Source organism: Zophobas morio, unplaced genomic scaffold (genome assembly GCF_036711695.1).
Source record: "Zophobas morio isolate AGI-343-1 ecotype UQ-CSIRO unplaced genomic scaffold, CSIRO_AGI_Zmor_V1 ptg000031l, whole genome shotgun sequence".
NCBI classification, from domain to species: Eukaryota; Metazoa; Arthropoda; class Insecta; order Coleoptera; family Tenebrionidae; genus Zophobas; species Zophobas morio.
The window spans coordinates 7,811,433-7,834,830 of record NW_026972136.1 but is presented as its reverse complement, the minus strand read 5'-3'; the positions used below and the strand labels follow the sequence as shown (position 1 = coordinate 7,834,830).

Here is a 23,398-nt window from a genome sequence, read left to right as displayed (position 1 = left end):
TATATTTTTGCATAACATTCAAAACATTTTAAAATATATGACGTCACCAAATTCTTGGTGGGGATGATTAACAAAATTTTGGTTAGCATTTAACCATCTACATGATATTTCTAATACACTCATGCAAAATTTAACAACAATCAGTCCAGCAGTTTCGAAGTTTACGCATCTAATAAAAATGGATACAGACACCAGACAGATGGAAACGGGAGACTACTTTTCTCGTACTGTAGGGGTGATGAAACGTCGAGAAAATATAAAAGTGGCCATTCGTCCGATTGACTCGGTTATTATAGGCAAGTACTTCCTTAGCTTACGTTCGGGAAGTAAAAATGAGCACTAAAATATATTTTCTATGCTACCACTAGGACTTTCTTCCTCCAAATCTTGGTGATAGTGAGAGCGTTTTCATCAAGACATCTCTACGATCGAAAAACGGTACGAAAGAGCATGAAATAGTGAAATACTTGCCGATTATTGCTGGTTTTATTTTTTCAAAAATGTTTTTGTTGAATGCTTAAGCTTAAATGACTAATTTTCTCTGTTGTTTTTATAATAGGGTAACGAACATAAATAAAGTGTAGGCAGATATTTCAGAAAAATTAAAAAGGTCAAAATGTGTTGCCCAGTGCCATCACCACCAAAAAGGTAACGTCATCTTAGATAAAAAAAAAATGAAAAATATCCCCCCAAATGCATACCAAATGAAAACGTTTTGAATTTGGGGCAGTAAATCATTCTGATTTATTTATTTTTTAAAATTCATATAAATTTATAGCTAATTTTGATATGTTAAACTAGGAGTAGGGTACAATAGTTACAGTCCAAAATAATTTAGGATCAATAGTAACTTAGCGACAAAAATACCAGACATGTGTATATTTAATTTTAAATAATAATATGTCAGTTGTATTTTTAAAAACAGTGTAAACACTTACTACTGATGAACTTTGTACAACACGGCAAAATAAGACCAGGCAGTGCGAATAATCTGTAAAACAATTTATAAATAGCAAAACCTCACGCGAAACAAAAAGAAATACTTACATTAACAAACGTCCTAAGCGAAAGAGCAAATAAATTTATGGCTGTTATTTCCATTGGTCTTTGACATCGTTCACTCAGAATTAAGATATTTTTCTTAACGTAGAGAGGTTGATCATACCATCGAGACATATACGTAGCAGATGGGATTTTACTACTCTAAAGTCAAAAGTATTTATAAAATGACTAGTCTACAAATATTATTATACCTTGAATTCTATTTCAGTGCCAAACCAACAATACAGAAACAGTTGCATCATGATACCCACGATGTACAGCAAACCTACTAATGCCTCTTTATTCACAGCTTGAATCTGGAAAGACAAAATTAACTATGTAGTCTGAAAAATGCAGTTGTTAATCTTACCAAACTTAACTGGAACATAGTTAAAGCCAAAACCATGGTACTAGTGCCAAACTGACCCAGAATTACCATTTCAATTATACTATTACTTTTTTTAGCAAATCTGAAAACAAATTTTGTGTACAAAATATTAACACAACAATTTTAGTAATTTACCTCATTATTGTCGCATGATATCTTATACATTTGATAAGTCTTTGATTAAACTGTTCTGCATCCCCATCAAGATGACTTAAATCGTCACACAAAATATCACACTGCGCCGAGATAAACATCAACAAAGCGTAGAAAAACGCATCCAGATTTATATTAGCGGCTGTTATATAAACAAAACTAAAAACTTGGTAAACGAAGACAATTTCATAATTTGGTGATTTTTCAACGCTAAAGGGATACCACGAAGCAAGTGGCAACTGATATCCTTCGCTGATAAGCGGAAACAGGACCCATGCTAACACATTTAACGTCACATGGGTCATGAATACTGAATAGGACACCTTCCAACGTGTCAGTGAGGACTGAACTAATTTAATTTGTTCCGCAGACTTTGGCTGAGCCTCGTCGCTATCCAGAATTGCTAATATCTTGTTTATAGATTTCAAATTTCTCACAAACACGAGGATTTTAGCCAAACACAGAAAATTTGTGGCTAGGATGAAGCACGTTGCAGCAAGAGCCTCCAGATCCGTATACACGAAAAGTATGTTGATAATTTGCACAAAATTCTGAACGCCGATGAGCAAAATAGCGTTGATAACGAAGTAGAGTGTGTACCACTTGGATTCGTAGGATTTGTTTTTTCCTGGCCAAATTCCTACGATGCGTAAAACCCATAAATTTGCGGTGAGAGGAGACATCCAGTCGAATTTTTCCATAGTAGTGTTAAAACAAAGCACGAATAACGTACAAAAGAATTGTGGTTAAGCAGCTCGCTGAACTTAACTCGACAAGAGCTACTGTGTGGAGTGATTACTGATTAGTTTCCAGCCCAAGACTTAGAATATTAATTAACTAATTTGTAAAATTGTTGCTTCCCATTTTTGCTGAACCTACTAATTAACGCTGTGTGTAATTTAAGCACAAATACCTAGTTATTATATAGTATAACTTTTGTAAAAGACGTTTTAGAATTTTCCTCAATAATTTAGCAGAAGGAAATAATTTTGTTTTCTAAATTACCGGAGAGTTGTTATATTAAATTACCGAAACCACCCATTATAGATATATTTTTTCTTCTAATTTAATTGATGTGCTTTGCGTGAGGATAAAATTATCGATAATTAATTAATGACCAAAGTTTACTTAGTAATGAATTTACGTCAATAAAAAGTAGCCGCCCTTTTTGCACACCTATTTTCAGTATAACGAATATAATTGTTTAAAACACAAATGATTTTAAGAATGTCGCCTCCGTAAAATGTAACACTTAAACATGTTTTCTTTTATAGGAAATCACCCACATACAACCATTTATGTCATTCAGTCACTATTACCAAAATCTATTGTTGCTGTTCTGTATTGCTTAAAAAATATGAATAGTGGGTGCAGTTTTCTACTTAATAACCGTTTCTTTTACATCCAACCATTGTCTTTACTAATTTCGTTTTATGAAATTAAGTATATACAAATTTGAAAAAGAAGACTAAAACAAATTAAAATCATAAGAAGTGAAGAAGGAGAAAAGAAAATTAATGCATGTAAGGGATAAAGACGGGCAGATAACTATGCCCTAAAGACAAAGCATATATGAACTGACATATGCCTTAAAAAAGGGTAAAATAGACACTAAAATGTGCTGTATTAACTTAAAAATAAGTCAGTTTCCTTCATATTTTATGATGCATCGTTATGTCGATAACTCATAGGGGTGTTTGTGACGAATTATATGCTTTTTTTTCTATTTTTATCTTCCCTTCTGAAAAATAATGTTATACAAAACCATGACAAATTAATACATCCAGAGCCAATGTGGAAGGATCTACCAATCCACATAAAGACCAATGCAAAAGTTTTGACATTCGAAATATTATCACCTTTGTATACAGAACGTACAAAAATTAAAAGAAAAACTTAACCACCTAGAACATTTAAAAATCAGTTTGGAAAAGGATTATTATCATTTATTTTACGAAAAATTTCTTCATTTAACATAATAATTAACCTACAATTTTTCTTTGTATTTCATGTTATGTAAGTTCGTTATGTGTTAAACTTTTGAGAAACTGAGGTATGTTTACTTAAAATTTAATTGAAATGTATAGAGAGCGGATTTCTAGGTTTAATGCTTTTTGTGAAAAATGTAAGCACTTCAAAACTTTTTTATATCTGCAACTATGATACAATTTGGAGTTATTTGACACATTTTTTTATGCTTATTTGGGTTTTTTCAATTTTATGCATATTAAAACTTATATGCTTATTTAATGTTTTTTCGACGAATATGAGTTTTAATGCATATTTTGTTTAAATGCCGGCCTTGTCGGGATGACAAATACTTGTTAGTTAGCCGTATCGTATCGTATGCATTTTACCTGGACTTGACCATCGAAGTTCACCTACTCAAGACCCTTTCTGTGAATAGGTTCCGGTCGTTTGGGTAATAAAATTTTATTATAGGATTGGAAAAATACTCCATTGATTTTATGACTTTAAATCCTTACTTCCGTTGATAATGAATTAAAGCTTTTAACCAGATGTTTTTTTCGGCATTTTGCCGCAAGACCGTTGAAGATTTTCTAGAAAAAAGGATTATTGTACCCAACTACCACCTACCTTAAAATTTTTCTAATGGAAACTTTTAAGTAAATGAACCGTTTATTTCACAACCATCAGTCTATCGCATCTGTCGTAGTACAGTGTTATACGTGGTTCTCCCTTGTTACACGTTCAGTTCTTTTTGGTAATATTACTAATATTTTACAAGAATGCCGAAAGTAAAATCGACGCCGGATGAGTGAATAAGGCATTTTCCAGAATTAAAATTAGAAAACAACAAAATATTCTGCAGAGCTTGTGTGAAAACCGTAAGCCCACTAATTTTTTTTTATCTATTTTCCTTTGTTAATCCTGTATATGTACGTTGTTTTAGATTCAAAGTGATAAAAAATATAACGTGACGCAACATGTCAGAACGACTCTTCATGTAGAAAGGAAGAAAATGTTTGAAGTTTCTAAAATTAAACAGCAGACCATACATGAATCTGTTGCATCTACTTCCACAAAAGATAAGCAGTTTCAGTTTAATTTCGATTTATGTAAAATGATGATCCAGTCCAATACCTATACCTTTAAAAAATTGGAGAAAGGCCCTCTTCAAGAATTCCTTGAAAAACACTGCAATCGACATATTCCGGTTGAAAGTACTCTCCGAAAAAATTATGTAGGCCCAGTGTTTTAGCAAGTTTACAACGAAATTAAACATCGCATTGGAGATAATTACACTAGTTTACAAATTTAAACTTTTTTTCGTATCCAAAAATAAAAAAAATATTTTTTACTTCTAAATTACTTACTGATACCAAATCCAAAAACGGATTATCCTTATCACGTCAGGTTTTTTCATAAATCAAAAATAATGAACTTTGCCCTTACCTTCACGTTATTGTCAAACTGATTCATGTTAATGCACCATTGTCGCATAAAAAATGTCTTCGAGATCGTGCAAAGTAAGTGCAAATCAGTTTTGTTACGTTTATGGTAAAATTATAGTACCTGAAGCAAGACCTGTTCAAATATGCTTAAAAAGAAGGTATCAAGGATTTTGGTACGAAAATGTGTTACTGTTGGTCTATTATAAAAGAAACTGTCAGTACTGTCAATAAAAGAAACTCTACTGTTTATCATTTTTAATTTTCAGTCATAATGTTTATAATATATACTGGGTGTTGCTTTTATTTGATACAACCCCTGTAACTTCTTTATTCTTAAAGATAAACCTGTATTTCTTTGAGCAAATTTGTATCATTTTAAAAGATCTTCGTGAGGCCAACCTCACATTTTTATTATCACTTCCCGTAGAAAAATCAAAAGCGACCAATTATTCTAAAATCAATACTTGAAAAATTTTAAATAAAACATTGATGACAATCTAGTAGTTTGAAAAATTGACATTCATGTTATTTATTTACGTAAATAATCTTTTAAAATGATACAAATTTGCTCAAAGAACTATACGTTCTTATATATTTAAAAATAAAAACGTTACAAGAGTTGTATAAAAGAAAATAAATACGGGGTATGTTTATATAAATATCTCAGAAACCTGACGTGATAGATTTTTTCTGCTTTCAGATTTGAATTTCCCGAACCCAAATCCTTTAGATTCAACTATTTTTGTCTTTGGATATAAAACCTTGTAAACTAGTGTTATTTATGGTTCGCTGTCGATGAAACAACCGATAGTTGTGGAAGATACGTGGCAAGTTTAATTGTTGGAATCTTAAATGAAAATTTCCCTAGTCGAGGGTATGCAGTAAATTTGAAAATGTTAGATAAAATAAATGGCAATACGATTACCAGATTTGTAAATGACTGTCTTACGTCACTATTTTTGCCAAATGCCGTACCGGCGAATAAAATTTTAATGATGATCTCGGATGCAGCTCGTTATATGTTGAAAGCAGGGAATAATCTAAAAATATTGTACCCCAATTTAATTCACTCTACTTGCATTGCCCACGATTTAAACAGAGTGGCTGAAGAAATACGTTTGCAGTTTCCTACTATTAATAAATTAGTGGCAAATGGTAAAAAGATTTTTGTTAAAGCCCCACTAAGAGTGCAACATTTTAAGGAAAAATTTCCAAACATACCATTGCCCCCAGAGCCGATTATAACGAGGTGGGGAACATGGTTACAGGCCACACTTTATTATGACAAATATATCAAAGAATTTGAGGAAGTAGTTACGGAGTTTAGCGAAGATTCTTCTCAATCGATTAAAGATTGCATAAATATTTTGGAAAACAGAAATTTGCGACAAGATCTAGCTTTTCTATAAAGCAATTATCAATTCGTATGTGAGGTAATAGAAAAGTTAGAAAAACCTAACATGTTGTTGGTAGATGCCATAAACTTAGTGAAAGAATTTAAACAACAAGCAAACGCAGTAAGGGGTGTTATTGGTACTAGAGTATCTCAAAAACTTGACGAAGTGTTAAATAAAAATGCAGGTTTCGGTGTTCTTTCCGACGTTGCTCGTGTTTTACAAGGCCAGAAGGTGGAAAATTTGGAGTTAGATTCAACATTAGTTGCAAAAGTCAAATTTGCGCCAACAACGAGTGTGGATGTTGAACGCACATTCTCCAATTTTAAACACATTTTAAATGATCGGCGAAAAAATTTTACAGTGGACAACTTGGAACATATTACAATCATAAATTGTTTTAAAGAAAACTGAAATACGTGTGTAAAAGATAAAGTCTAGGATTATCGTAATAATATTTTGTCCAAAGTTCTAAGAAGTGTTCTTTGATTTGTAATATGATTATGTTTTTAATGCTTTTTTGCTTAAAATAAAATGTTTTAATGAAAGTGTTATGCTTATTTAATGCTTTGTTGCTTAAAATAAAACTTTTTTATTGAAAATGTTGTGCTTATTTAAGCGCTTATTCTTAATTTTTTTGTGCTTATAAATCCGCTCTCTAGAAATGTATAAAGCAATATTTGTATAAACTTAAATTAATTTACAATTACTTTTGCAATTACTTTTAACGCAAAAGTATTGTTTTGTTTTTCTGTACGAATTGTTTAGCTGACCTGTTGGGATTATTATACCAACACAAAGAAAATTTTAACCCCGTAGGGAGTTAAAATTTCAAGCGAGTTTAGCACAGAATTTGACAGGAAACGCAAGCTCTTTAAATATGATATCTGTGAATTGCACTTTACATTTCTCTGAATAATAAGACTGGAATTTGATTGATATTTGTCGTACTTTGTTATTAGTAAACTAAAATCTAAACATATCACTTTTGGCTTCTGATGTTTTGTGAAAGAGTTTGAAAAGATTTTTGAGCTCCTGATAATTTTGAAAGAGTTTGAAAAAATTGTGGGTTATGTTAACAATTACTAGCCCCGCCCACCCGCCCTCTATTTTTTTGGAGAGTATATCATTTGCCAAAATCAGTCTTATCTTAGCAAGTACTAGCCCCACCCACCCGCCCTCTATTTTCTTAGAGGATATATCATTTGCCAAAATCAGTCTTATCTTAGGAAGTATAGTACTTCCTAAGATAAGACTGATTTTGGCAAATGATATATCCTCTAAGAAAATAGAGGGCGGGTGGGCGGGGCTACTTCTTCCTAACGTACAACTGATTTTGGCAAAAGATATATTCTTTAAAAAAATAGAGGACGGGTGGGCTGGGTAGTACTTGCAAGTACTAGCTACCGTCAACTCACTCCCTTATTTGCTGAAATCAGTCTTATCTTAGCAGGTACTAGCACCACCCACCCCCTCTGTTTTCTTAGAGAATATGTCATTTATCAAAATCAGCCTTTACAGTTAGTAGCCCCACCCACCAGCCCTCTCTTTTCTTAGAAGGTATGTCATTTGCCAAAATCAGTCTTATTTTAGCAGATACTAGCCCCACCCACCCACCCTCTTTTTCCTGAGAGGGCAGTTTTCTACCAAATAACCGTTTCTTTCATATGCAGCCATTGTTTTTAGTAATTTCGTTTTATGAAATTATATATAAATTTGAAAAAGAAGACTAAAATAAATTAAAATCATTAGAAGTGAAGAAGGAACCAAAGAAAAGAAAATTAATGCATATAAAGGCTAAAGACGGGCAGATCACTATGCCCTATAGATAAAGCATATATGAAGTGACAGATGCCTTAAAAAAGGTAAAAATATGCACTGAAATAAGTTTTCTTCATATTTTATAATGCATCGTTATGTCAATAACTCGTTGCGGAAATATGATTCGTGTTACAAACTAATTTTTATGGTATTATGGTTTATTTACGTAATTTAAAAACGCTAATGAAGTCAAAATCGTGAACACATTGTATCTTTCGCCAAACTTTACAGGACATATTTTAAGTAAATAAGCTTTTTCAAAAAAAATTCTTCTTGATTACAACAATTCAAAAATGTAATAGAACGTTGTCAAACAAATACATTTATAATTTAAGTAATATAATGTCGTCAACTATATTTGACTTGAACCTACACTAAAAATATACTTTCCCTCTCTACCTGTCTTTTTCTCTCCCTTTTCATCTTAATCAATTAATCACTATATGTATTATTTTTGCTGCTATTTACATGAAGATGAAAATATCTAGATTAAAATGTTTTCTATCACTAGTTTATTTATTAAAAATGTTAATTTTATGTTTTCTACTATATACATGGTGAATCATTAAGGACGCTGACTTCGATATCTTATTAATTATTACAAATATAAAGACAATCACAGTCTGAAGTTTATACTATTCATTGAGTAGCATACAGTAAAATTATTTTAATTTTGGCAAGGTGTTGTACACACTGTATTTGCGCAGGTAAAAGATACCGTATTTCTTGGCACTTTAACAGTGACAACTGCGTAAAAACAGTGTGTCGGACGAACACATTAACCGAAACATACCGTTTTACAACACCTTGCCAAAATTAAAAGAATTCAACTACATATATATCTTTTTCGTGAACCCCTCCATTGCTAAAAAGTTTCAAGGAAATTGAAATATTTTTTTTTTATTTTCTAAATCTGATGCCACAAAATATTTCCAAAAATGGTTTTATCGAGAGATTTATTATAGCAGATCACGTGATTTGAGAAAATTATTTAATAAATCTATCTAAAATTTGTATGTATAAAAAAATGTCTAGCGTGTAGAACAGGTTCATAGTTTGACGAATCAAATTTCAAGAAAATTCAAAAAACAGCATTTGATAAAAAATCTGCAAGATGTTTTGGATTCAAAGAAATTCTAGAATCTACTATTCTAAAAGAACATCAACTTGTCAAACAGACAGTTTCATTGTCAGATAAAGCGTTGGCGACCTTATCAAACATTCTATTGAATACCTTAAGTAGAACTATTTATTCCTGAACTGGCGATTTGTATTCGTTGACATCATACCGCAAACCATGATCGTAGAAAAAACAATGAAAGAGAATTTAAATAAAATAAACCAACGAAAAGTGAAAATGTTACACCGTCAAGAAACATCATTTGAAGAATGTCAAAAGTACTACTTCTTAGGCAAAATTTTTTTTTTTTTGAAAAACGCGACTAGACAAAATGAAAAATCTAATGGACATCGTTTGGTGTGACTTTAGCAAAAAAGGCACAGACGAATATTACCTACTAAAGAGGCTAAGTAAACAGAGCAATGGTTAGAGTACAAATATTAAGAGCAGAACATACTCAGTGGCGTATCATTTGCATTCTAAAATAAGAGCGACTCAGTAGTTCTGAGAAGAAGAAATCACAAAATAAAAAGACGAAGGGCGATAATACTGATAATGGTGCATTCAGTACAGTTTTCTCCCACAAAAATAGACAAGTGGACCCGTCCAAACGCTTTACGCCAAATGGAAACTTTTAATTACAATTTTTTGAATTAAGTGTTTCCAGACTAGGATCACTAAAAGCTAACGTCGTCTTGAAAAAAAAAAACTAAAAAAAATTATGCATCATTGAGCATCTATAGGTATATTAAGTTAGTGAAAAAAATATATGCGTGTATTTAATTTTAAATTCGAAAAATATATATCAGTTGTATTTTTAAAACAAAGTAAACACTTACTACTGATGAACATTGTATAAAACGGCAAAATAAGACCAAGCAGTGCGAATAATCTGCAAAAAAATATAACAACTAACAGAATTTCACCAAACTAAATACTCACATTGACAAAGGTCTTAAGCGAAAGCGCAAACAAATTGATGGCCGTTATCTGGATAGGTCTTTGACATCGTTCGCTCAAAATCAAAAGATTTTTCTTGATGTGGAGCGGTTGCTCATACCATTGCGACATAAAGGTAGCATATGGAATTTTACTACTCTAAAATGAAAAGTAAAAACCAAAATAAGTTTATTCTTTAAAAAAGTTGCAGATATTTTACCTTAGTTTCCACTTCAGTGCCAAACCAACAATAGAGAAACAATTGCAACATAATACCCAGGATGTAGAGCAGACTTACTAACGCTTCTTTATTTACAGATTGAATCTGAAAAGACAGATTTATGACAGAATAACGCAGTTTGTAAACCTTACCAAACTTAGCTGAAACATGGTTAAAGCCAGAGTCATGGTACTAGTGACAAATTGCCCCAAAATTATCCTATCAATTAAACTATTGCTTTTCTTAGCCAACCTAAAATACATAGTTTTTCAAGTACACAATTTAATAAAATTTTAACAATTTACCTCAATATTGTCTCGTGATGTTTAAGACAGTTAATCAGTTTTTGATTAAACTGTGCTGGATCCCCATCAAGATGACTTAAATCGTCACACAAAATATCACATTGCGCCCAAATAAACATTAACAAAGCGTAGAAAAACGAATCCACGTTTATATTAGCAGCTGATAAGTAAGTGAAGCTAAAAACTTGGTAGATGAAAATAATTTCATAATTCGGTGATTTTTCAACGCTGAAGGGATACCACGATACTAGTGGCAACTGATGGCTAAAAAGTGCAGACAGGAACCATAGTGCCACATTTGAAGTCACGTGGCTCATAAATACAAAATATGGCACCTTCCAACGTGTCAATGACGGCTGAATTAGTTTAATTTGTTCCGTGGATTTTGGTTGGGCTTCCTGGCTGTCCAGAATTCTTAATATCTTGTTAATGGATTTTAAATTTCTGGCAAAAATGAGGATTTTGGCTAAACACAAGAAATTTGTATACACGAAAAAGATGTTGATTATTTGGGAGCAGTTCTGGACACCGATGAGCAAAGTGGCGTTGAAAATGAAATACCACTTGTGTGTACCACTTGGATTCGTCGGATTCATTTTTTCCGGGCCAAATTCCTACGGTACGTAGGACCCATAAATTAGGAGTGATAGCAGAGGTCCAGTCAAATTTGCCCATGGTAATGTTAAAATCTTTGTTTAATAATGGTCAAACAGCTCGTTGAAGTTGCACTCGACAAGAGATACTGTGTGGAGCGACTTTACTTATGAGAGTTTCTACCCCAAGATTTAAAATATTAATTTACTAATTTGTAAATTTGTTGTTTCCCATATTGGCTGGACCTACTAATTAATACTCTGTGTAATTTAAGCTCAACTACCTAGTTATTATATTGTAATTTTTGTGAAAGATGTCCTACAGTTTTCGTAAATAATTTAGCAGATGAAAACAATTTTTCAAATAATCGTTGAGCTGTGACATTAACTTACCGAAACCACCCATTAGATAATTTTTATTCTAATTTATGATGAGCTTTGCGTGAGGGCAAAATTGTCGATAATTAATGACCAAAGTTTACTCAGTAATGAATTTACGTCAATAAAGGCAACCTCCCTTTTTGCGCACCTATTTTCAGTGTAAGGAATGTAATCGTTTAGAACGTAGGTGATCTCAGCAGTGCAACACATGCAAGCATTCGTTTTAACATAAGATCAAACAAAATTTGAGTAATTATGGATAACGCAAAGGTGAACACATTTCCAGAGATTTCTTCGGACTATACTTAGAAAATCTGGTCAATTGGAGCAAAGTACAGAAAGTTTTTATTAATCATTTTAGTAACAATGATTGCGAATAATTTTTTTTTTTTGTAGATATATTCTGCAGGAGATGTACAAAAGAACGTAAAATTATAAGAACAATGGAAGAAAGATAAAAATAATGAATACAGCAATCGCAAACAAAATATAATTAATGTAGATATTTTTTGGTGTATTAATTCTAAAACTACAACAAATATGAGTTTTAAAAAAACTAAAGCCGGTTTACCAAAATATTGAAGTGAACTTACTGGAAAATAAAATTTAACACATTAAAAAAAAACTGAGGTTTGCTCCCTGGTGCGTAGACAACCAATAATTTACTATGAATGATAGATGGCTACCTACTACGTAGAAACGGCAAATTCTTATTAGAAAAGTAGTCACAAATTTTCCAGAGCCATCTTGATGTATGATATTTTACAATCACTCTACACAGTTTAATGTGTAACAAACATAAACATTGAAAAGTTAAACAAAAAAAAAAATGTAGATTAGATGTCCATTGGCTAAAAATTATTTCAATATATATGTTTTGTTCAGGTAGCCTCCATTTTTAAAAATGTTAAAAGAGTTGGATGAAAATTTAGCCCTGGCGTCTGTCAGCACAACTCAATAATTTTTCGACTTATTTACTGGCTTTCCAATTTTTTAGAACACAATGTTATTCAGACCTTTTTAAATTTAATTTAGATCTTCTCTTTGGTGTCAATTAGATGAATACAAAAAATGTCTAGAGGGATAGCTTTTAAAATGTTTCATATTACATTTTTACGAAGAGCCACTTTGCTGTTTGCTTGACGTTTCGAATAACTAGAATACAAGAATGCTCGTTTTCCGTTTCCGTCAGTAGATTTACCCCTGACAGAAGACTGATGACGCCATTTCAGAAAATTCTTTCATAAATATATTTTAAAAAATGCCCCTAATTTTTTTCGCGTTTCGGTAAAATTTATTGTTAGAATAAACTTATAAATATTACCAAAATTTCAAATCACACAATATATGTATATTTGTCTCCTGCATAATTCCCTATGCTTATTCTGAGCTTTGGGAATTAGTGAATGTCACCTATTAGGTTGATAGTGCACTATTTGTTGTTTTTTGTGAGTGTAAACACACTGTATGTACAATTTTGGTTGTCATTGTATAAAAGAACAATTGTTTAAACAAAAATGAATCACATGTGACGCCACAACGAGCATAATTAGTCTAAGAATCTAAGTTAATTATCAATTTTCTCATCTGAAATATGCCAAACTTTGGCTGTTTCATCAACACGTGTAATAACTTTTGTTTTAGTGTTTATAATTTGACAGTTGATTCTGATACAATTTAACTAAAATGTGATGGTCACACAAAACACTTGGCGAAAATTTACTTTTTCAAGCTTATATCATTTTTACATCCCCAATCCATCGGATGAAGGCCACTTTTATATTTTCCCGACGTTTCATGACCCCTAGAGTAAAAAAGTAGTCTCGCGTTTCCGTCTGTCTGTCTGGTGTCTGTATCCATTTTTATTAGACACGTAATCTTCAAAACTGCTGGACCGATTATTGTCAAATTTTGTATATATGTTATAAATACCCTGTATATGGTTAAATGCTAACCAAAATAGGATGATGAGGAACCTCACCAACAATTTGGTGACGTCATTGTTGGCGGAAATGAAAACACCACGGAATCGGTTACTAACGTATATTACATTATGGCACATTACAAGAGAATATTCGACGAGCGTAACATAGTCGCGCTGGTAGCCACGCGGACGGTCGTACCAGAAGTGTCTAAAAATATGGCGTCTTCAAGTGGCGCTGTGTCGCTCTGCGCAATATAGCCATCTCGTGAAGGCGACTACACGAGCGAGCCTCGCACGGCCGACACTAGGTGTCGCTCCAACACTTCCCCTCGAGGTGACGGTCGTGTAAAAATGTCCACTAATCAACAACGTCAAGTCCGCACGACTTCGCGCACCTCGCATGCTTCGGCTTTGACAGTCCTTTAGTTAAGAAGTCCGCAACTTGATCGTCTGTGGGCACATAACTAACCCTGACTTGTCCGTTCTTGAGAACGGCGCGCACGAAATGATGGCGGATGTCTATGTGTTTGCTTCTCCCGTGGAAGGTGGGATTTTCAGCAAGCTGCAGGCAACTTCGGTTGTCGCAATGAATGACCAAGTTAGCTAGGTCGTCAAACCCCAGCTCCCGGAGAAACCTCTGCAAGTACAGACCCTCCTTGACGCACTCCGACAGGGACATGTACTCCGCCTCCGTTGTGGATAATGCAACCGTCCGTTGCTTCTTCGCTTCCCACGACAAAGGCCCACCGTTCAAAAGGAATACATAACCGGTGTACGATCTCCGGTCCTCAGTGCTCGCTCCCCAGTCGGCGTCGGCGAATGCCCTGATTGGCCCATCGTCCGCTCCGAATGCGAGCCCCACGTTCATCGTCCCCTTCAGGTATCGCAGAACTCTTTTGGCTGCCCTCCAGTGCTCTGGGCCATAGCAGTTGTTAAACTGCCCCAGACGACTCACAGCGAAGGCGATGTCGGGCCTCGTAGTCGATGATAAGTAAATGAGCGCCCCCACGAGCTCGCGGTACGGGAGCGCGAGATCCTCTTGACTCTGGTCGATGTTTTTCTCTAGCTTCGTTCCTAGATCGATCGGCGTTGCGACCGGCTTGCAGTCAGACATGCCGAATCGCGAAAGTACGTCCTTTATGTACCCTCGCTGATGCATCGTTACCCGGCCGTCCTCTCTCTGAAACTCCACGCCCAAACAGTGCTTTACATCCCCCAGGGCCTTAATTTCGAATCGTTGGGCCAACTCTCTTCCTATTTCGGCGATCTTCTTTCGGTTGCGGGACGCGATCAATATGTCGTCCACATAGATCGCGATTAACACCACGTCCCGCCCTGATTTTAGGCGAAACAAACACGGGTCTGAGGCCGTCGGGATTGCGCCGAGCTCTTTCAGAGTCGAGTCCAACTTTGTGTACCAGTTCCTACCGGCCTGTCGTAGGCCGTAGAGCGATTTCTTGAGCAAACAAACTCTATCGCCTTTGCGCAACTCCTGGAGCAGACTGGTGGCCTTCGCTACAATCGAGCTGTCGGTCTCGTTGTCGATGATGCTGCCAAGGGCCCTCTGAAGCTCCTTCGGCGGTTCCATGAATACTTCCTCGTTCAGCTCGCCGTTCAGATACGCAGTTTCGACATCAAACTGCTTAATTGCCATGTCGTGGCGGGCGGCAAGGGAAGCCATCAGCCTAATGGAGCTAAAACGAGCAACAGGAGCAAATGTCTCGGTAAAGTGTATACCTGGTTGTTGGCTGAAGCCCTGGGCGACTAATCTAGCCTTCCTTCTCTCAAAGGTTCCGTCCGATTTGTACTTGTTTCTGAGGACGATGCGACTCCCCACCACCTTGTCTCGCTGTGGACGCTCCACCAAAGCGAAAGTGTCGTTCTTGATGATGGACGTTAGCTCAGCCACTATGGCCCGTCGCCATTCGTCTGCATCGGGACCGCTCAGCGCCTTTTTCATTGCAACCTCGGATACGAAGCTTTGTTCGATGGCATCGACGATGTTGGCACCGGGATTCGGCACCGTCCGAAATTGCTTCCTGGGTCGGCCACGTCGACCTGTTCTTACAATTCTCGGGCGACCTGGAGCCCTCGCACGATCCGCATTGTTGTCATCGTCGATGATGTCGCGCTCGTCATCTTCTTCAGCAGTCGTCACGTCCCGCTCCGACCTATCGTTCGATTCACCGTCGGCGTAGACGCCGTCTGGGACGTCGGCGGGGCGATGGACCTCGACCTCGACCTCGATGACGTTCCGCGGGTCGTTGACCGTCGCCGGCGGCGCTCCACCAGCTGGAGGAGGGTGCACGATCTCGACCGAACGCCGAACCTCCGGCGAAGTCTCTCTGCTCTGTTGGGTCTGAGCAGGATTGTCGACGTGACGCCGTTCCTTGTCGTCCTCTACGAACACGACGTCGCGGCTTATCAGTACGGTCCTTTTTTCTGGTGACCAGATTCGGTATGCCTTGGATTCGTCGGCATAACCCAAGAAAACGCCTTCTTCTCCTCGCGGGTCGAACTTCCCTTTCCCCGGTCGCCTGTCTAGGTAGTATACCCTGCTGCCGAAAGCTCTGAAATTGGAGATGTCGGGTTTCTTACCGGTCCATGCCTCGTACGGGGTTCCACCACCCAGGCATCTGGTGGGCAGGCGATTTCGCAGGTAATTGGCAGTGTTAACCGCCTCCGCCCAGAACGAGTCCGGTAACCCGGCGTCAATCAAGAGACACCTGGCCGTGTCTAGGAGCGTGCGGTTCTTCCGTTCTGCGGTGCCGTTTTGCTCCGGATTGTACGGCGCCGTCAGCCTCCTCGTAATTCCTCGCGCCTTGAGGTACCGGTCGAAGTCGCGGCTTGTGTACTCGCCGCCGTTGTCCGACTGTAAGCACTTGACGGTTTTCCCCGTCTGGTTCTCGACGAGAGCCAAGTACTCCGTCGTGGCCTGGAACACCTCGTCTTTCGATTTCAGGAATCGAGTCTCGCACCATCTGGACTTGTCGTCGATGAACTCTACGAAGTACTTCGCGCCTCCGAGAGATGGCGTCCTCATCGGCCCGCAGACGTCGGTGTGCACCAGGTCCAGTAGCTGCTCTGTGCGCCGGTTAGAGCACTTTGGGAAGGGGGACCTGGACAACTTCCCCTGGATGCAGATGTCGCACTTAACCGCCTCCGCACAATCCTTTAGCTGGACGCCGCTCACTCGATTATTTCGTATGGCCTCGACGAGGTCCCTCGCGTTCGCGTGTCCCGATCGCTTGTGCAACAGTCCGAGCGGAATTTTGTCCTCACCACAAGCCGAGCGCGCATCATGCTTGTGTCCGCTCACGTAGTATATATAGGTCTCCTATTCGTTCCGCACACAACAGCACGTTGCCGTCTGGATCCACTACCACCGCTTCGTCGCGCCGAAAATTAACCTCGAGTCCGCGGTCCGTGATTTTGCTCACGGACATTAGATTGGTCCTCAGATCGGGCACATGCAGAGTCTCACTCAACGAAATGTTTGCTGTTTCGCCTAAAACGCGAGCCGCGAACTGCACCGTACCAACACCCAATGTCGCGGTAGACGATTCGTTCGCGAGGTTCAAAATACCTGTTTTCGATCTATCGATCTTCGTGAATTGGCCCCCATCATTGCACAAATGCGCTGAGGCCCCACTGTCCAGGCACCAGTCCGAGCTTGAGTTGGCGGTTTCTTCGCGCTCACTCATTCGCAAACATACGTTCCTTGCGTGTTTCGCGCTCCTTTCCTTGCTCCGGCACTCTGATGCCTTGTGCCCTAGTCGCCCGCATTTGAAGCAGCGAAGTTTGGAGCCCCCGTTGTTCCGTCTTCCGTTGGGACTTCCGCCAGCTTCCGCTCTCTCCTTGTTTTCCCGCCAGCCGCCATTTTTGTTATCCCGCCAACCGCCATTTTTGTTGGCGACCATGGCGCCGGACGTGCCGCTTCCGCCGCGTGCGCAGTTCTTGCGCGCGTCGCTCTCTTCCACGACCTTAATGCGCAGCGCTTCCGGCGACGGTAAATCATCTCGCGATTCGATCGCACATCTAAAAACCTCGAAACTCGCGGGTAGGCTGTAAATTAGTAAGATGGCCAGGAGATCCGGATTGATGTCGACGTCCATGTCGTTCAGTTTATCCACGGAGTCGAAGAACTCGCGCAGATGCTCGCGCACGTCGCCCCCATCGTCCATTTTGCATAAGATCAAGCGTTTCAAGAGTGTCGCTTTTCTCGCAGGCCCCTTCTACTGGTAGATCTCCTCCAGGCGTAGCCACATGCTTCTGGACGTGTCGCAATTCTTTATTTGCTTCAGTTCTGTCGGACTGATCGAGAGCACAATATCCGACCTCCCCTTGCTGTCGTTCTTGACCCATTCAGCAATGGCCGCCGCGTTCGTCGCTGTTGCCTCAGGCTTGACGCAAGTACCGCTCACGTACTCCCACAGGTCGCCTTTGATCAGCACCGCCTGCATTTGTAATTTCCACGTATCGAAGTTGTCCTTCCGCAGCAACTCGATGCGCGACGAATTTCCGGCGTTCATCTTGACGGCGTACTTTAACACAACACGTGCACACACTTCAGTACCTTCGAATATACGCGATTCCGTTTATTCGCGCTCTGGGCCCATAACCTGTTGGCGGAAATGAAAACACCACGGAATCGGTTACTAACGTATATTACATTATGGCACATTCCAAGAGAATATTCGACGAGCGTAACATAGTCGCGCTGGTAGCCACGCGGACGGTCGTACCAGAAGTGTCTAAAAATATGGCGTCTTCAAGTGGCGCTGTGTCGCTCTGCGCAATATAGCCATCTCGTGAAGGCGACTACACGAGCGAGCCTCGCACGGCCGACACTAGGTGTCGCTCCAACAGTCATTTCAGAGAATTCTGTTTTATTTGATTTAACTGTTATACAACAATATTCTCCCGTAAGTGTGGTGCACGAATCCGCTTTGAGTTTTTCCCGTCCAAATTTTTGCAAAAACATAATGCACGATATAGTAACAGTTTACCATTAACTTAGGGCATCCCGAGCGTGGTCTGGTGGTTATGGGTGGTTACGAGTCAGGACTGCGGACTGGACGTCGCGCGTTCGAATCCAAACTTGAACGTTCGGGTTTTTTCTTTTTTTTTTCTCTTTTTCTCTCGCGTTGTGTATTATCTATGTCTATGACGTCATAACAAATTTTTCGTTGATGAAATTACTCCACTTTCTCAAAAAGGCAACAATATGCCCTCTTAGGGGTCCCAAATATCTTTTTTTTTAATGTGAAACCTTCTCGGAGGACCCAAATGCCTATTTTAAAAGGGAAGTTCTGTCGAAATAACTTTCGACCAGTTTTTTCTAATGTTCTGTTGTAAAGTTCTGAACGTTTTTACTTAAGTTATTACATTATTCATACCTTATAAACTACTTACCCAAGATTTTATAATACTTCATTTATGACATTAATCTTAAACGTTAATTCATTTTGAGGGAAACGACCTCGAAAATTTTTATCAGTCAAATTAATAACACCGTGGACCGGGAGATGTAGGGTTTAATTTGTGCTGACTTTGACTGTTTTGTTTCTGTTCATTCGTATTTTGTTTAATGTAATGTGGGGTTTCCTTTCGGTGCACGACGATGTAGTGAGCACATTTTTTTTAATCGTTAACTTGAATCGATGAACAATTTATCATCATGTAAATTCTTGACAGAGTGTGTCATAATTCAATGTTGCTTGTTTTCTCACACTTATATTGAAAGTTTGTCCTTTCTTGTCGTTTCCATGTAAATGTTCATCTGAGATAACGGATTTTCAGCCCTGCTGAATCAGGCTGTCTAGCTGGCTGCGTGCTTTGTAAGGATGAAATGAAGTCTCACAAACGCGAGTGTTTAAAATCTATAGAGCGTGTTGTAGTTATGGTTAGGGCAAATAGGAGACGCCCTTCGCGCCGCTACGTAATCTATTTTTCATTCAATTTTTTTTTGTTCGTCTGTTTCATTTAAATTTACTGCAACACCAAAGTAATAACTTATGTATTGACATTCAGTAATTTTAATGGCAATTTTTGCTTATTTAAAATAAATAAGTTATTTAACTTCAAAATGTAACATCACGTTTTATCTATTTAGAACACAAAATATTATGCCAGGATGCTTTATATATATTATGTAGATTGTGAATAGTCAACAATAGATTTTAAATAAGTATTTAAATTTATTATAAAATGTTCTTCAAATTCACAGAACGGAACTCTTGAGTGAAAATTAACTCACGATTTTAGTGTTGATGAAAACTAATCTATTGAGTATTAACACTGTGCAGCACCGCAAAGTAAGACCAAGCAGAACGAAGTATCTACAAATATGAAACACTACTATTTTACTAAAGACGAACAAAACTAGTTTACTTACAGTAACGAAAGTATTTAAAGACAGATCGAATAAATTGATGGCTGTAATTTTCAGTGGCCGTTGACAGCGTCCACCCAAAATTAATAGGTTGTTTTTGACTTTTAACGAAACGTCAACCCATTGTGAACTATAGACAGCATATGGAATGTGACTACTCTAAAATACACAAACTTAGAACAAAACTAAATTCTGGAAGCCTCTACCTTTGTTTCCACTTCATTTCCGAACCAACAATACAGGAAAAGTTGCATCGAAAGTCCAACTATATAAAACACTCCTACTACAGCTGCCGCATCAAAAGTATCAACCTAGCGCAAACATATAGTCAACATTTAGATACAATTTTTGTATACTCACCAAGCTTAATTGAAACATAGTTAGGGCTAGCGCCATAGTACTTGTAGCAAACTGACCAAGGATTATCATGTTGAACAAACTGTTAGTTTTTTTGGCAAAACTGGAACATCTGTCTTAGTAATCGACAACGAAAAGGAAAAATTTAAGTACCTTAGAATTGTTTTGTGATGCTGCACACACTTTATAAATTTTTCATTAAAATCTTCTTGTTTCCCACTAAGATTGCTCAAATCGTCACACAAAATATCACACTGGGTGCAGATATACATAAAAAGGGCATAAGTGATTGTGTCTACGTTTACATTTGCCGTCGTCAGATAAGTAAAGCAAATGGCTTGGTATATGTATGTAAGTTCGTAATTTGGTGATTTTTGTATGTCGAAGGGATACCAAGCTGGCATTATTAACTGGTGTCCTTCGTTCGATAGTGGTCCGAACACCCACAAAGACATGTTGAATGATACGTAGCAAGAATAAACAATGTATGAAGTTTTCCATCGTCTGAGTAGTGGCTGAACTAGCTGTATTTGATGTGGTGATTTTGGCTGGAATTGTTCACCATTTAGAGTTTTTAGAAGATCCTTCATATCGTTGACATTTCTGGCGAAAAAACACATTTTTGCCACAGCTAGCATATTTGTAGTTAAAATGAAGCATGTAGCTGTTAAGGCTGTGAGGTCCGAATACACGTAAAAGATATTCATTACTTGTGAAAAATTGTGAAGGCCGATTAACACTATAGCGTTAAATAGGGCATAAACTGTGTAGAGATTTATCTGGTATGAGCCGTCACCATGTGGCCACAAGCCCACACCTCGCAAAACAGAAAAATTTATTGATGCTGTGGACGTCCAGTCGAATTTTGGCATTATTTATAAAAGCACTGACAAACTTTCCACTTTTACTTTATTTTTATAATTCAGAATTAAAGGTGACTGTCTTCAGCAACTTTTACCAATAAACTAAATTCTGAAATGAATGAAAAATATTTTTCAACAAAATTACAGTCTGTGTTCAAAAGCTTAAATATTTATTAAGGATATTACAAAACTGTGGCTAGTTATTCCTTGGAAGGTATCAATTATAGCTCTGTCTAATTAAAGAGTGGATAATACCTGCTCATTATGTATTATGAAAGCTACTCTTCATTTTTCTTCCTAACAAATTTACTAAGAAAAGCGATTATTTTTTTTTATTTGTCTAGAAATGTGACGGTAATTAATAAGAACTGCTTATTATCTTTTTTTATTCTGATGTCTGGATGCAGTACAGTTTGCGTGAGAGAATAATTGTTATTATTATTTAATGACGAAAATTTATTCTAATGGATTTACGTCGATAATAATAACCCTTTTTGTGCACCGAGTCAATGAGTTCAATACACTGTTTATATTTGTTATATACCTAGTAAGTACATGGTTTCTGTGAATTCTGGGTTTTTTGTCAGCTATGAAAAGCTTTTACATATTGTAACATTTCTGTAAGTTTATTTCTTATTTTTTTTAACTTTGTTTTTTTGCATTAATTATATATTTAAAAATTCGTATACACTTGTCTTCAAAATTTTAAAGAAATATAGCAGCACAATAGCAGTTCTTATCTTGTTTAAGACTTGTAATTTGTGATTACAAACAGTTTTATGAAGTGTTCTGTGTGCCATAATAAATGTATTTTAATTTTACAAGTTACAGAAGTGAACTGAACTTGAATAAAATGCTTTATGTTAATTTTGAGTGACAATTTTTTCTAAACACTCGTACATAAATACTTAGCAGGCAACAAAATTTAGTAAAATGTCTGGCTTTTATTAAAATACCACATCACTAACACTGCTAATAAAATTTCTAGATATAATGAACTCAGAAAGTTAACATTTACTAAAAGAGCCAATTGAGAAATATTTAGCACTTCAATCCAAAAACTGACTCAACTAAATTGTGGTTGCCACAATTAATAACTTTTATTCAAAATTTTGCTCTATGTCATAAACAATTTCACTATTTTTGTTAGGTATTTTGATGATCAAGTTAAATTTTCTTTAACAATCTAAGAGAAATAATGCATTTGGTGCCAACAATGAACTAAAAATTTAAAATTCAAGATAGTTTAAGACAAAATATGAATACAAAGAGTCGTAAAAGAACTTACTAGTTTGTGTCAAACGGCTGATTTCGAGTTTTGCGAATTTTATGCCTTATTAATTTATCTCAAAAAAAGCCAAGGAAATTGAGTATGGCTTGTGTAAACCTCTCGAGATTGTGTTTAAAGAATTTTTTAAATAAGTTAAGAAAGTAAGTGACTCCTGGAACGAATACAGTAATAAAAGAGGATAATCGACACGAGGACAACGATCCTCCCGCTCCTAATGGTTAGAAAACTAATGCCTTGATTCATTTTTATGTTATTAATATTTTCTATATTTTTACTTTACTATTGGAGCTGGATTACAAATACAAATGTAAATTCTTATGTCTTCTTAAAATCACAAAATGTCTTATAATTGAGCGATCATACGGTATTTTCTCTACTTTGCGCCATTTTAAACAAAACACTAAAATTTCGAAATCTAGGTAATTTTGCAGCAGTTCCCAAGATTTACAGTGTAGATCTCCAGAAGTACGGGCTTTAGCTACAAATAATACAATGAGCAATTTGCTCCCCATAAAATCACATCAAATTTATAAAAAAAAAATGCCGAGTTTGAACCTTGGCGCCTCGCTAGTGCCAACATTAGAAAAATAAAATACTCTGCAACTCTACTATAATCCGTACGTGTTTCTTACGATATGCTTTTGCATATTTGCTTACTGTTGTGGTCCTATAAGAACCCAAAGTAGAGAGTAGTAGTAGGGTTCATCGGACGACTGGCTACTTCAATGTTTTCTTGACGTTTCATGACCGTTAGATTAGGAAAAAATAGGTCACCCGTTCTCTCTGGCTAGTATTTGC

The 23,398-nt window shown here is 36.9% G+C and overlaps 2 protein-coding genes across 2 annotated transcripts; both read right to left on the bottom strand.

Moving 5' to 3' along the window:
- Window positions 1-10,171: 10,171 nt before the first annotated feature.
- On the bottom strand, window positions 10,172-11,393 carry LOC135139336 (odorant receptor 4-like). Its single transcript, XM_064069539.1, has 5 exons — window positions 10,798-11,393; window positions 10,645-10,744; window positions 10,493-10,597; window positions 10,276-10,431; window positions 10,172-10,225 (listed from the first exon to the last, which is right to left on the bottom strand). Exons 1-5 carry the CDS (start codon window positions 11,391-11,393, stop codon window positions 10,172-10,174), a joined length of 1,011 nt encoding a protein of 336 aa, XP_063925609.1.
- Window positions 11,394-19,979: 8,586 nt separating this feature from the next.
- Window positions 19,980-20,901, bottom strand: LOC135139335 (odorant receptor 4-like). Its single transcript, XM_064069538.1, has 5 exons — window positions 20,600-20,901; window positions 20,450-20,549; window positions 20,296-20,400; window positions 20,093-20,248; window positions 19,980-20,036 (listed from the first exon to the last, which is right to left on the bottom strand). The coding sequence occupies exons 1-5, from the start codon at window positions 20,899-20,901 to the stop codon at window positions 19,980-19,982; spliced, it is 720 nt and encodes a 239-aa protein (XP_063925608.1).
- Between the last annotated feature and the right edge of the window lie 2,497 nt (window positions 20,902-23,398).

Bases quoted from the DNA above. Each gene is read 5' to 3' on its own strand.
- LOC135139336 (XM_064069539.1), bottom strand. From the start codon at position 11,393: ATGAATCCGACGAATCCAAGTGGTACACACAAGTGGTATTTCATTTTC. The intron at 10,432-10,492 runs GTAAAATATCTG...TTTTCATTTTAG, and splicing joins GCACTGAAGTGGAAACTAAG to AGTAGTAAAATTCCATATGC. The intron at 10,226-10,275 runs GTGAGTATTTAG...ATTTTTTTGCAG, and splicing joins CGCTTAAGACCTTTGTCAAT to ATTATTCGCACTGCTTGGTC.
- LOC135139335 (XM_064069538.1), bottom strand. From the start codon at position 20,901: ATGTCTTTGTGGGTGTTCGGACCACTATCGAACGAAGGACACCAGTTA. The intron at 20,550-20,599 runs GTACTTAAATTT...CAGATGTTCCAG, and splicing joins CATCACAAAACAATTCTAAG to TTTTGCCAAAAAAACTAACA. The intron at 20,401-20,449 runs GTGAGTATACAA...TGTTTGCGCTAG, and splicing joins CTATGTTTCAATTAAGCTTG to GTTGATACTTTTGATGCGGC.